General features: G+C 41.1%; 1 protein-coding gene across 2 annotated transcripts; it reads right to left on the minus strand.

Moving 5' to 3' along the window:
- Nucleotides 1–7,148: 7,148 nt before the first annotated feature.
- LOC120562921 (basement membrane-specific heparan sulfate proteoglycan core protein-like) lies at nucleotides 7,149–11,082 on the minus strand. 2 transcript variants are annotated; one of them, XM_039806989.1, is made up of 8 exons: nucleotides 10,935–11,082; nucleotides 10,050–10,196; nucleotides 9,835–9,969; nucleotides 8,702–8,874; nucleotides 8,410–8,596; nucleotides 8,127–8,306; nucleotides 7,771–8,037; nucleotides 7,149–7,649 (listed from the first exon to the last, which is right to left on the minus strand). In XM_039806989.1, exons 1-8 carry the CDS (start codon nucleotides 10,981–10,983, stop codon nucleotides 7,645–7,647), a joined length of 1,143 nt encoding a protein of 380 aa, XP_039662923.1. In that variant the 5' UTR covers nucleotides 10,984–11,082; the 3' UTR covers nucleotides 7,149–7,644. The 2 variants fall into 2 exon arrangements, with proteins under 2 accessions (XP_039662923.1, XP_039662841.1); XM_039806907.1 differs by having other exon boundaries at nucleotides 10,050–10,214; nucleotides 10,935–11,024.
- Between the last annotated feature and the right edge of the window lie 1,861 nt (nucleotides 11,083–12,943).

Here is a 12,943-nt window from a genome sequence, read left to right on the forward strand (position 1 = left end):
ATGTTGACAAATGACTAAATGTCAGTGCCAAGATCTGCTGACAGACACACACACACACACACACACACACACACACACACACACACACACACACACACGCACTTACGAAGGATCTTTCCATATGGAAACAGAGAAGACTAAATGGATCATAATCACACAGTTGCAGTTGCTGTTTATATCCTGAGACTCAGTCAGGCACAAAGAAGGACAAACACAGGCTTTGGAAAAGAGCTTTTCATTGGTTTTTCACCAAATCTAGCATCATATTATGTTTTTTTCCAGCAGTCCATGAGGACTTAAAACGCAGAAGACTAAAGAGATTATATTTCTCTTAGTTACCACATCGTTTTCCTTCCCCTCTCACCTCACACCTCTTTTCTTCTTACTCTTCTATTCACTTTATTTTCGGGTGCCATCACTTCTCGTTGGTCTCATATGTTTAAACTCTATTTGGTAAATATCAACTCCTAACAAACAAAATACAACTTCATGAAATTAGAGTAGGGAGAATCAGTGTAACCAAAATATCACTCGTTTTTCTTTTTCTAGTTTAATTACTGTAAATGGCCTGTTACTAATACATTATTAGTATCAATGGTTGGTCACTGTAAAACCATTTGTTTAATCATTTATATGCAATAAGAGCAAAGGACTATAATTGTAAAGAAAATAACTGATGTCATTCAGTTCTTATTTTAGTTTTCGTATACTGTTGGTTTATCAACACAATTACAGAATACATGCATTTTGTAAAGCAAAACCTGTATGTTGTTGGGTTTAACAAATGGAAGTATAACAACATGTGATGTACTGTACGTGTTGTACCAAAGTCGTGTGTCTGTGACTTTTGATCAGACTGCGCGCCTCCCCTGTTCTTCTGCTTTTATACCGCATATTTTTAACCCGAACCTCAAGTGGTTTTCCTGTGACGCCACCACCATACTGTCAGAAGACAAGGTACACATAAACACACACATACACATACACACACATACACACACACACACACTTTCAAATGTGGTTGATATCTGAAAGATCTTGTCATCAATCCATCATGGCAGGAAGACAAGCGGGGTAGTGAAAGCGTGTGTGCATTATGTCGGGATAATATAGAGCGAGCCTGTCATTATTGCGAATTATAACACAGCCTTGTTGAATACTTGATTCTGATTGGTCATTCACAGCCTTCTACGGTCTGAACATTTTTTTCAGTTTCTCCGTATTTTATTCCATGGGCCGTGTTCTGATCAAAGATTCTGACAGACCATTTTCAATCGATAGTGTTGTTTTTAAATCAATATTTGTATGATATGGAGCTCATACCTGTTGTTAGCGGATCACAAATGGAGAGAGAGGGTGGAGGAAACGGGGATTCCTAACAGTGCTAATGACAACAGTGCAAACAGAGCATCAGTTAGCTCCATGTTTAGCTCACTCACAGGGGCGACCCCTTCAGGCTGATTTATGACCCGCATCAGTCTGAATGGGTTGTAATTCACAAGAATTACCGGCTCACTCTACATTATCCAACTTATTCCATGGCTTATTACCATACTACTCATACAGAGGTTACCCGTTCTGAACAGTTAACTTTACTGCTGATGAGCAAGGCTGAAGGCCAATCTGTATTGCCAGATCTCACGAGAGTCTGTTCCTGAAACACAAACAGGTCTCGGACAAATTGGATTTTCTACAGATTTGCCCGTCTGAATAATGCCATTTCAGTGTCAGAATGTTCGGGAGATATGTGGCTTTTGAAAAACGGGTCCAATATTGACTTTGGTCACTTCTCCTAATGGAATCAATACATGCAGGACCTGCCGCTAGTCTCCCAAAGACGCATAGCAGTTGTGAAACCCTTGTGACACAGGTACAGGAAATGACTACTTACCTACAATGTGCTTTGAGTTTAAAGTGAAGAGGAAGAAGTTGTGATCACAGGATGTACCAGCACTGGGGGGGTTTTATGCTAAGCAAGAAGCAGCAGCAGCGTCTTTACAGCCAGATGGAGCTGGCTGTGTTTTTAATGTCAACCACCACTGGATGCCACTAGCAGGGCTGTCATTATGTGTTATCCCCACCTACATCCAACCTACTATTAAATCTGTTAAACAAATAGAATCAGAAAAAACATGCTTTTAAGAGAATCAAAATGTATTTACAAAACACATCAAACTGAGACAAATTGAAAGGTCTTCACAGAGTTTGTCCCAGGATAGTGAAATGCCATTCACTATACTGTATTATTTGTAGATGACTGAATTATAAAGTAACTGACTTATTCTTCACTTTGTTGTGAATATCATGGAACCACATCACGGTCCTGGGATTCCACAAACCCCTGTTAAATGCTTTAACAGCCCCTCTTTGGCTTTTGCTTCACTGTTAAAACTATTAAAACACACTCAGGCAGAGGCCAGTAGCTCTTGCCAGTGCTGTGTCGAATCAAGTTGCATCTCTGTGATGAAAGGTGTGAAAATGTGCAACTTTAGAGCCGAGAGCAGAAATAGCACACGTTCCAAAGTGCAGATGCTCACAGTTGCACTCAAGCTCTGATGCGAACTATAATATCTAATACACTATTATACTATAATTCAATTCAATTCAATTCAATTTTATTTATAGTATCAAATCATAACAGAGTTATCTTGAGACACTTTATAGATAGAGTAGGTCTAGACCACACTCTATAAATTCAAAAATCCCAACAATTACAGTAATTCCCTCAAGAGCAAGCATTAGCAGTGGCTGTTGCAACAGTGGCGAGGAAAAACTCCCTTTTAGGAAGAAACCTCAGCAGACCCAGACTCTTGATAGGCGGTGTCTGACGGGGCCGATTGGGGGTGTGATAAACAGTGGCAAATAATAGTCACATTAAAGATAATGGAACAGTGACTTTGAAGGTAGTTGTGGAAGTTCATGTCATAGCAGGGTACATCGTGTCATACTGAGTAGTGCAGTCTCCAGTACTGGATCCTGACTACTCTGTGTGTATGAACATCACAGCAGGGCATTGCGGATGTAACGTGGCACTGCAGAGCATGGGTGGATGCGGCGGACGCAGCAGGACGCAGCAGAACGTGGCCAGGCATTGCAGGGAAAAAAAAACATAAGGACTCCGGGGAGTAAACTCCCCAGAGCTAGGTTAGTAACAAGCATTTCTGGGACAGGATGCATACAAAAGGAAACAAGTGTAAACAGAGATGAGAGAGCAGCTCAGTGTGTCTAGAATTATAATAGCATAGCTAAGAGAGGCAGGTTAGCTTAGAGAGAGGTGCCGGATCGGGCTTGAACTCTCCCTTGCCGGATCGGGCTGTACTGGCCTGCTTCCCTCTACTCTCACTATATTATTGATTATATGATAAATAAATCTAATGACTACGAAGAGAAGCAGGTGGGTCGGTTAGGTGGAGGCTGCAACTCCTCACTCCTTAACTATAAGTTTTATCAAAGAGGAGAGTCTTCAGTTTACTCTTAAATGTGGTGACGGTGTCTGCCCCCTCGAACCCAAATTGGGAGCTGGTTCCACAGGAGTGAAGCCTGATAGCTGAAGGCTCTGGCTCCCAGTCTACTTTTAGAGACTCTAGGAACCACAAGTAGCTCTGAGTTCTGGTAGCGCAGTGCTCTAGTGGGACAATAAGGTACTAAGAGCTCTTCTAGGTATGATGGTGCTTGACCATTTAGAGCTTTGTAGGTCAGGAGGAGGATTTTAAATTTGATCCTAGATTTCACTGGAAGCCAGTGCAGAGAAGCTAATACAGGAGAAATATTATCTCTGTTCTTAGTTCTCGTCAGAACACGTACTGCAGTGTTCTGGATCAGCTGGAGAGTCTTAAGGGACTTATTTGAACAGCCTGATAGTAAGGAATTACAGTAGTCTAGCCTGGAAGTAATGAATGCATGGACTACTTTTTCAGCATCGTTTTGAGATAGGATGTTCTTCATTTTGGCAATGTTATGAAGATGGAAAAATGCTGTTCTTGAGGTTTGTTTTAAGTGGGCGTTAAGGATATATCCTGATCAAAAATGACTCCTAGATTTCTGACAGCGGTGGTGAGAGCCAGGGCAATACCATCCAGAGTAGCTATGTCTTTAGATAATGAAGTTCGGAGGTGCTTGGGTCCCATCACAATAACTTCAGTTTTGTTTGAGTTTATTTCTATACACTATAACTATAATAACTAAATACAACACTTCCTTATATCAGCCTTCATCAGGGTATCCTACCAGTCAAACTTTAGGTTAATAAAACTAATAACTAGTCAAATTAAAAATACAGATTTCAACATTCATTTTCGACCACTAGGAGTCAGTGAAACAAGCTATAAACAGAATGTTGACATATTGTAAACTTATAAAATTGCTATGGAAATAAGTATTCAAAACCCAAGCTGTTCTCACTCCCAACTCATCAAATATTGATGCTTGGTCAGTGGCTCTCAGTGTCAGAGAAGGCACCCGTCTGTATGGGTATGGCGTCATTGTAAAATGATGTAGTATGAAGAGTGACAATGCGAGTAGTATTAAAGACCGAAAATCCGCGTAAGGTTGGGTTGTTGAATGGGTGAAACAACACAGGACTTTCAGCCAGGAGACCGGGGTTTGTGTCCCGTTGTTGCCCCGTGTGTCACTTAAACGTACATCTTTTAACCCCACCACAGTCTTTTTCTAACCCTAAATAAGTGGTTTTACACTTCATGTTGAAAAATGACAGCAAAGGGTCCCGATCCAGAGCATTAAAAAGTGGCGCTAAGGGGTCCTGACCAAGTGTGTTGATAAATTGCACCAAATGGAGTACACAGAGCGTTAAAAAGTGACACCAAGGCGTCCTGACCAAGCAAGAATGTGTTGCAAAAACAGTTACACATCTAGCAGGAGCAACAATTGTATTCATTTGGAGTGTAAGTCTAAAATTCTCTCTTCTTTTTGCTCTGTTTTTAGTCTCCACCCACTCCTGCGGGAAATATCTGACTTTTAAGCTGCATAATGCTCCACTATGTTCACCAGCTAGTCGCTAACTTTGTCTGCTATTTGGTACCTTTTCGTTTGACAAGAGCTGCCTGCCCCTGTGAGAGTGAACTGGGCTTGATTTGTGCAACTTTAAGGAATTTTAGAGGCATGAAGATGTTAAGGCAAAATAGAGATACACCATAACCAAATAAAAACACTTTTGTGTAACAGATTTATTTTTCTTATCCAATCCCATTATCCCAAATAATCTTGTGACCCCTCTTATATTTATCTTGGGCCACCTAAGGGGTTTCGACCCCCACGGTGAGAACCACTATTTTAGAAGAATATTAGCTTGATTGCCTGATTGCTGTGTCATATGTCAAGGCTGGGCTTTTAAGCACCTTCATATATTATTCATCCAGATCATATACATTTAATGGAATATCATGCTGCATATACAGTATTTTCTCCCACAGCAACCTGTGGGCAGATCCCTTCCTGAATGATCTGGTTTTCCCATATTACTACTGCAGGGACATCCTGCTGGTCTTTAACCAAAAACAGAAAGAGCTTTTAACTATTATTTGAATATATGGCGGAGTAGAGGAAAATACATATTTGGGAGTATTTTGCTCCAATCGTGTGCTGACACAGCTATAAGACTGATTGCCTATTTCTTTTTTCTTTCCTCGCCTCTTAAGGCTAACACAAGCAATGTGTGGTCCAGAGTAAACATAACACAGTTGTGTACTCCTACCGTAATATAAACTAATGCGATGCTTCTGAATTTGTGACAAACAGTCGACACTGCAAGTGAGTGCACACATCCTTTTTCAGGGATGTCATCTGGACTCCTAACATCACTGTTTATATCAGACTCCATTAGAGACATGTCCATGTATACAATGGCATGCACAGAGAGAGAGGCGGATCACATTTAATGAATTAGAGTTTCCTCTCTGTTTCTGATAAATTTTCCCTTTGTTCCAGCTCAATAGCTCTTCGTCATTCTAAATTAAAAATGTATTTAGATGTACCTCCTCTAATATCCTCTGTAGTGCATTTATTTTGTCTCCTTCATCCTCCCTCCCTCAGTCTGTCTGTGAAGTGAGGGGGTGGAGTGAGGTGACAGAGGGCAGATGTTTCCTCCCCAGCTTTGAAGATGCTTGTAAAGATGGAGGGGAGGAATAGTGGAAAGGGTAAAGCCTGTCCCTCCATGGAGGTTGGGCGTTTTTACGAGGGGGGGGGGGGGCACAATCACAAACAGCAGATACAGGCTCTCTGTCCTGGCAGCAGCTTTGGAAATGGAAGCTCTCTTTCCAACCTTCCGCTGCAGCCACAAACCGTAACTGTCGAGCTAACACCTCATTTAGTCGAAGCTGCTTTAAATCCTCTCATTTTTTTTCGTTTCATTTCGCAACAGGTTTGTCTGATCAAACTGAACTTTGCCTGTTCAAGAGGAGTTCACAGTCCATATTTACACAGAAAGCTGCAATGGTCAGCCAAGAGTATTTGTATGTTTTAAACTCAGGGATGAAATGTAGTCATTTGGAAAACAATAGCTTGACTGTGCACTGCATCTGTTCCTACAGTTGTCGAGGGTGTGAAGGCTCAAATTGCTCTTGGCCTGAAGGCAAAGGGCGTCTGCCTTTAAAGCTACATATTGCCACCATGTGGTTAAAGAAATTACTTTGTGAAGAATTTCTCAGATTAGACACCAGTCGTATAATCATTTTTAAAATGAAGGCATTATAAACATGGCAAAATGACAACAAATGTTAAACATTAAGAGACTGTATGAAAGGAATGTACTGAAATGGGGAAGTGGGCTGAACCCTTGCTGAACTTTGGAAAAAAACACCCTTCCCTTTAATGTCTAAAAATAATATAACAGTTTTGCAATGGTACAGCACACTTTACTGTAATATCTAAATGAAAAAAATAGCCACCACTGTGCATTCACTAATCACTCATTAATTAAAAGATTCAAGTACATTTTGTATTTCTCAGAACTGACATAGTTCGACATCCTGGTAGCCTAGAGGGGAACTCCACATCAAAGTCTGTTTACAGGTCTTTGGGGAGAACTATTTCTCACTCGTTTAACCCATTTTCGCTCATATCCATTTTTGTGTCTCCAATTTGGATACACTTCGGACAACAATTTTGTAAAACATTTTCATGACAACACAATATTTCAGTGAAATTGTTTTTATTTTGTTTTTATTGTTCTGATATTTATTGGCATAATGAGGGGTTTTATATTTGAACATTTTTTTCTTTGTTTTGTGTCCTCCTTTCAATTTTGGAAGTGCAACAGTGTGGACTGAGCAGATGACAGGAAGGGAGGCAGACAGGGTGCAGAGGCATTCCAGCAGAACAAACACACATACTGTAGGACGTCAGTCCACACTGAGCTCCAGGGAAAAGCTTTTCAACAGGCAATATGAGACAGGAGCAACAATGGCAACAGTATCAGTTTTCTATAAAAGTACAAAGTTAACCCCATACAGTATGTGCAAAAAAATCTAAAGTTCAAACAGCATTGATATCTTTCACTTTCAAAGTCAGAATTTAAGAATCTATTAAATATAATTTGCTCTGTTTTCTCAGTATTAGCCATCTGGCTTGAAGAAGTTGTAAGCGCTGCATAGATGGTTTGTCAATCAGACACAGTATGGCCACAATGGATTAAGCTGTAAAAAAAAAAAATAGCAAAGGGAAAGAAACACCATTAAAGAGTAAAAGACAGAGCAGGAAGTCAGATCAGTTATTTTTGATGGACTTTGAATTGCCTCAACCCAAACACCAGCTAACCTTTTATGATGACTTTGGCCAGTGCCTCACTGTTGCCGATTTGGTTGGAGGCCACACATTTGTACGTTCCGCTGTCGCTCAGTTTAACGTGGGCTATCAGCAGCTTTCCATCCCTTGTGGTCTCTGCTCCTGGAGGCAGGCTCACCCTGCCCCCCCGGCTCCATTCAAAGTGAATGGGATGAGTGCCGTGGGCAAGGCACTGCAGGCGCAGGGCATCTCCGGGCTGGAGCCTAACCTGGTCGGGCAGGCAGGTGGCGTACGGGGGACCTGCATGAAGGAGAAGACAATTACTGTTGTTATGAGCAGTGACAATCTGGATGTACAATATGTGTTTATCATCTACGTTGTCGACTCACTCTCCACCTCCATTTGCGTGTATGCTTCACTGTAGCCATGAATGTTGGTAGCGTTACAGATGTATTGTCCTGAATCTTGGCGCCCCACACTGGTCAGTGTCAAAACTCCACCGACCACTGTGTGTTTCCATGGCAATGGTGCTCGCAGCTTGGACCAGGTGATGACAGGAAGAGGGGAACCTGGAAGGCGGAAGAGAAAGAGAGGATAAAGTGAAAAACAAGAAGTGAGAGCAGCACTGAGAGATATTGACACACACACACACTAGCATACTAAACATCTTACCACTGGCCTGACACTCCATTGTGACTGTACGTCCCTCCACCACTGTCATTTCTGCAGCGCCCACTGAAGCCACCGGTGCTCCCGGCTGCCCCTCAACAATAACCTCAACTTTGACTTCTGTCACCCCCTCATTGTTTTCAGCCTGGCAAATATAAACTCCTGAGTCCTCTGGATGCACTACAGGCCACTGAAGAAAGGAGAAGGCAATTATGTTCTGTATATTATCTTAAATTGTGGAAATAAATGAAAGGAGGCCTAGTACTTGTGCCTAGTGCATGTGTTCATATTTCACCTGTATTGTGTTGACATCATTTGTCTCCTTGGTAACCAGCTGCAGGGTGGAGCCTTGGCGTTTCCAGGTCAACGTGGGGCGTGGCCTGCCTGTGGCACGACACTCCACTGACACAGGGGAACCCATCCTGACCCGCAGGGGCCCGGCTGGTGTCAGGTGTACTTTAGGAGCATCTGACAGAGAGGACACACAGAGTGACAAATTAAACTAGGGCTGGGCAATATATTGATATTATATCAATATTGTAATATGAGACTAGATATCGTCTTAGATTTTGGATATCGTAATATCATGATATGACGTAAGTGTTGTCTTACTGGTTTTAAAGGCTGCATTACAGTAAAGTGATGTACTTTTCTGAACTTACCTGACTGTTCTAGCTGTTCTATTATTTGCCTTTTCCCCACTTAGACATTATATCTACATTACTGATGATTATTTATCTAAAATCCAAGTGTGAAGATGTTTTGTTAAAGCACCAATAGTCAACCCTAGAAAATCGCCGCAATATCGATATCGAGGTATTTGGTCAAGAATATCGTGAGATCAGATTTTCTCCCTATCGCCCAGCCCTACATTACCACCCTGCAATAGTCAACAGAATCGAATTAAACGGATCAACAGTTCAGGTACATTTCCAGGATAAAGCCTGCAACGCGCCAAGATGTCAGGCTTTGTTCCTCACCTCCCGCCCTCTGTGCGTTGCCGTTCTCAAACTCCGTTATTTTTGGGGAAACGACAACAAACTTTGAGCTAGGAAGCTACACTCTGAAAATGGCGTGTGTGCGAAAAACAAATTGGATCGTGCAACAATGCAGGCCTGCTTGGTTCTTTCAGGTAATGCTTGTAAGGATTTACAAAGAGCATGTTTGCGCTTTCACTCTCTTTTGGCTCCGTTTTTGGTCTCTATCAACTATTAAAGCTAAATGCTTCACTATGTTCACCAGCTATAGTCACTAACTGTGTCTGTGTGTCATTTGGTGCTGGGCGGGTAACGTTAGTTTAGGATACAGCTTAATAAATTACTCTGAAAACAACTGCCTGTTGCTACTGGAAAGTTAGCTATAAGATTGGTGAGGGTGAGCCTGAACAGTAAAGTTGCGGTCTGAACTAAATTGTGAACACAAGCTCACGTTTGACGTTCAGCGCAGCCGCGACAGTGCTGCGGCCTGCAGAGTTGGCTGCCACGCAGCGGTACTGGCCCTGGTTTTCAGGTCGGGCGTTGGCAACCGTCAGCACAGAGCCATCAGGACCAGTCTTAGCATTGGCTAGAAGGAAAAAGAAGAATTCACTGAAACTTCACAGATGGTGATACTGTATATGTACAATGATTACATGTTATCCTGACCTGGTAATGCTTGGTTATTGGCTCTCTTCCACTCCAGTTGGATTGGCTGTGCACCTCTTGCCACCTGGCATCTAAAGCTGGCAGACTCCCCTTGGCGCACAGTAGCAGTCCGGGGCTCCACTGAGACGACAGGAGCCTGACCAGCCACTGCACAGAAAGAGATCACTGGTGGTACCACACATACACACACACACACACACATGCAAGAACACATGCATGTAGAGTACAATGCAACTCTGTGAACCTTTAGACGGGTCTGGGTAAAATCCAGTGTAAACACACGCAGCCCCAAATCAAACACGCTGAGCAAATACACAGATTGAACAGAAGTGCTTTTTGATGACAAAGCAAAAAAGAATAATGCACAGAAATGAAATAAAATGATCTCAAAGATATTGTGTCAGAGAGGAATATTAAGATTTTACTTTTATATTATAGTATTACTTTTATATTATTATGTAAAAGGGCTGGTTTAACCAAATTACAAAAAATGGTAGCCATGCAGATTGTTTTGTTTTGATTTGCCCCGATGTTGAGATTACTACCTTATTTGTGGCACTCACAGCATTGAAAAATGACATTAAAAAAAGAAATGTCAGAAATGTCTACATTAGTCTGGATAATCAACAGAACATGCTTTTAACAGCTTCCAACTTCTATTTCTTAAGTAGAAACAGACAATGAGGTCCACAGATGATCCATAGTAATCAGGACACCGCTTCTAAAAGGACACTGCTGTTGAAGTCTATACATTTTTCATTTTGCTGTGTGAGCAAGTTTGTGTGACCCTTTTTAGAAAGTTTAAAAATAATATATATCTCTAACAGATGCTAAACAAATTAACAGAAAAGCTGTTACTCTGTTCAAAGTAAATCTGATTCATACCTGAACACAACAGAGAACACAGGATCAGAACCCCAGGTGAGAAATCCATGATGAACAGAGAACAGTCCCACTGTCTCCCCTGTGAACAAACTCTCTTTCACAGGGTCTGTCTCTTTTTCATACAATCACTTTCAACCTTTAACCCCTAACTTACCATTTACCCCTTAGCCTATTCAAACATTGTCCACAAGCGCTAGTCACGTATGAAACGTCACACTGGCATAACTGTTATTTTGCATTCTAATTTTTTATTCCAAAATTGGCTGGTGTGCCTGAATGATATCCGGTGACATTTCAATCGACATGCTGTTAAATGAATAATGCTAACAAATAACTCTGTCACTAATATTGCATGGACAGAAGTTTTTAGAAATACTGTATTGATCCCCAGGGGGACAGTGGGGCTGGACTTTGTGACTTTGCAATAATTTAAGTGTGTTAAACTACAGTACATGGAGACATTAATTACTTTGGTCTTCAGAATATTATTCTGCTTTCCAAGAAAATGATTTCCCTCCAGTCTGACACTCCTCCATGTGTCTGTATTGTATTGACCAGTGAGCCGACAGTGATAATTACCGGATGAAACAGAATTCAAAGGACTCTTAAAGTACAACTGTTCATGTTTTTATCCTGTTTTCTTGTCACTGAATTTGGGATGTTGGTGAGTAACCAGTTAAACTGGAGAATATTCAGAAATAATGCTTTAAAACATCCAAATGTAGGGAATTTGATCAAAACACCAAAGAACTATCAGAAATCACTGAAGAGAGATAAATCCCTATAATTTATCATCATAGTTTGTATCAATACTTTAATACAAAACACTGATTATTAGGCAGGTAAGAATTGACTGTAATTTTTTGCAGTCTAACAAAATGCAATAAAATGTCTTAATGGATTGCACAAGTAATTACATCTGTTAATGTAATGGAGTGTGGTTTTAACTAATTTAATAACAGGCCACTAAGACTCAGGATACTATGTAATTATTATTACATCATCATATATGTACATCGCATCCTGTCAATTCATAACCACTTTTATTTGAAGTTGTGTTTTTATTTTTTACATTTTTGACCAATGGAGGGGCGACTTGTTCCCTCTGTCAACTCATCCCCATGGTTAAATGACTCCACTCGCTGTTTTTGACGTATATGTCGGAGGGCTGAACAACAGTGGAATGCCACCAAGCTTCATGTTCACCGAATCTATTACAAAGAACTATTATCTGAATATAATAATATGGTTAAGGAGGCGAGGACATCTTACTTTTCTAACCTTACTTCTTCCAGCAAGCATAACGCCAAAATCCTTTTGGACACCAACATTGTCAATCCTGCTCCTCCTGAAGTGCCAGTGTTTTAAAGTAAGGACTGCAGTGACTTTCTATTTTTCTTTCAAAATAAGATCAGAGATGTCAGGAATAGCATCATCCCTTCTGCTACTGCATGTTCTGTTCATTCTACTTGGCCATCAATTTTGAATTGTTTTGCTCCTATTTCACTGCAAGAACTCACTGACATGGTGAGCAGTATGAAGTCTTCCTCGAGCCCGGTAGATGTTATACCAACTTCCTTATTTAAAAATGTCCTTGGGTCAGCTGTTGATCTATAATCAACAGCTCTCTGCAAACTGGTTGTGTCCCATCGTATTTTAAACATGCAGTTGTTCAGCCACTATTGAAGAAAACCAATCTGGATCTGTTTTTCTGTGTCACTTGATCCCTATTTCTCTGAAACTGCTGCCCTTTCTTGTGGGGTGCCTCAGGGCTTTGTGTTAGGTCCAATTTTATTAACGTTGTATATGCTTCCCCTAGGCCAGTGGTTTCCAACCTTTTTTCCTTGGCGCACCCCCTACTTATGTCTAAGAAAAGCTGTCTTCCTTTAAGGAACGGATGCATGGCGAACAATTTCTTGCAGCTTAATGAAGATAAGACCGAAGTCCTTATTGTTGCTCCGGATGCTACAGCCTCCGAGGTTGTTCAGCTTTTGGGGTCCCTTTCTTAA

Source organism: Perca fluviatilis, chromosome 1 (assembly GCF_010015445.1).
Source record: "Perca fluviatilis chromosome 1, GENO_Pfluv_1.0, whole genome shotgun sequence".
Classification (NCBI taxonomy): Eukaryota; Metazoa; Chordata; class Actinopteri; order Perciformes; family Percidae; genus Perca; species Perca fluviatilis.

Excerpts from the sequence above, each read along its gene's own strand:
- LOC120562921 (XM_039806907.1), bottom strand. The coding sequence starts at position 10,983 with ATGGATTTCTCACCTGGGGTTCTGATCCTGTGTTCTCTGTTGTGTTCA. Across the intron at positions 8,875-9,834 it reads GGCTGCGCTGAACGTCAAAC|ATGCTCCTAAAGTACACCTG; the intron begins GTGAGCTTGTGT and ends CCTCTCTGTCAG. Across the intron at positions 8,307-8,409 it reads AATGGAGTGTCAGGCCAGTG|GTTCCCCTCTTCCTGTCATC; the intron begins GTAAGATGTTTA and ends TCCGCCTTCCAG.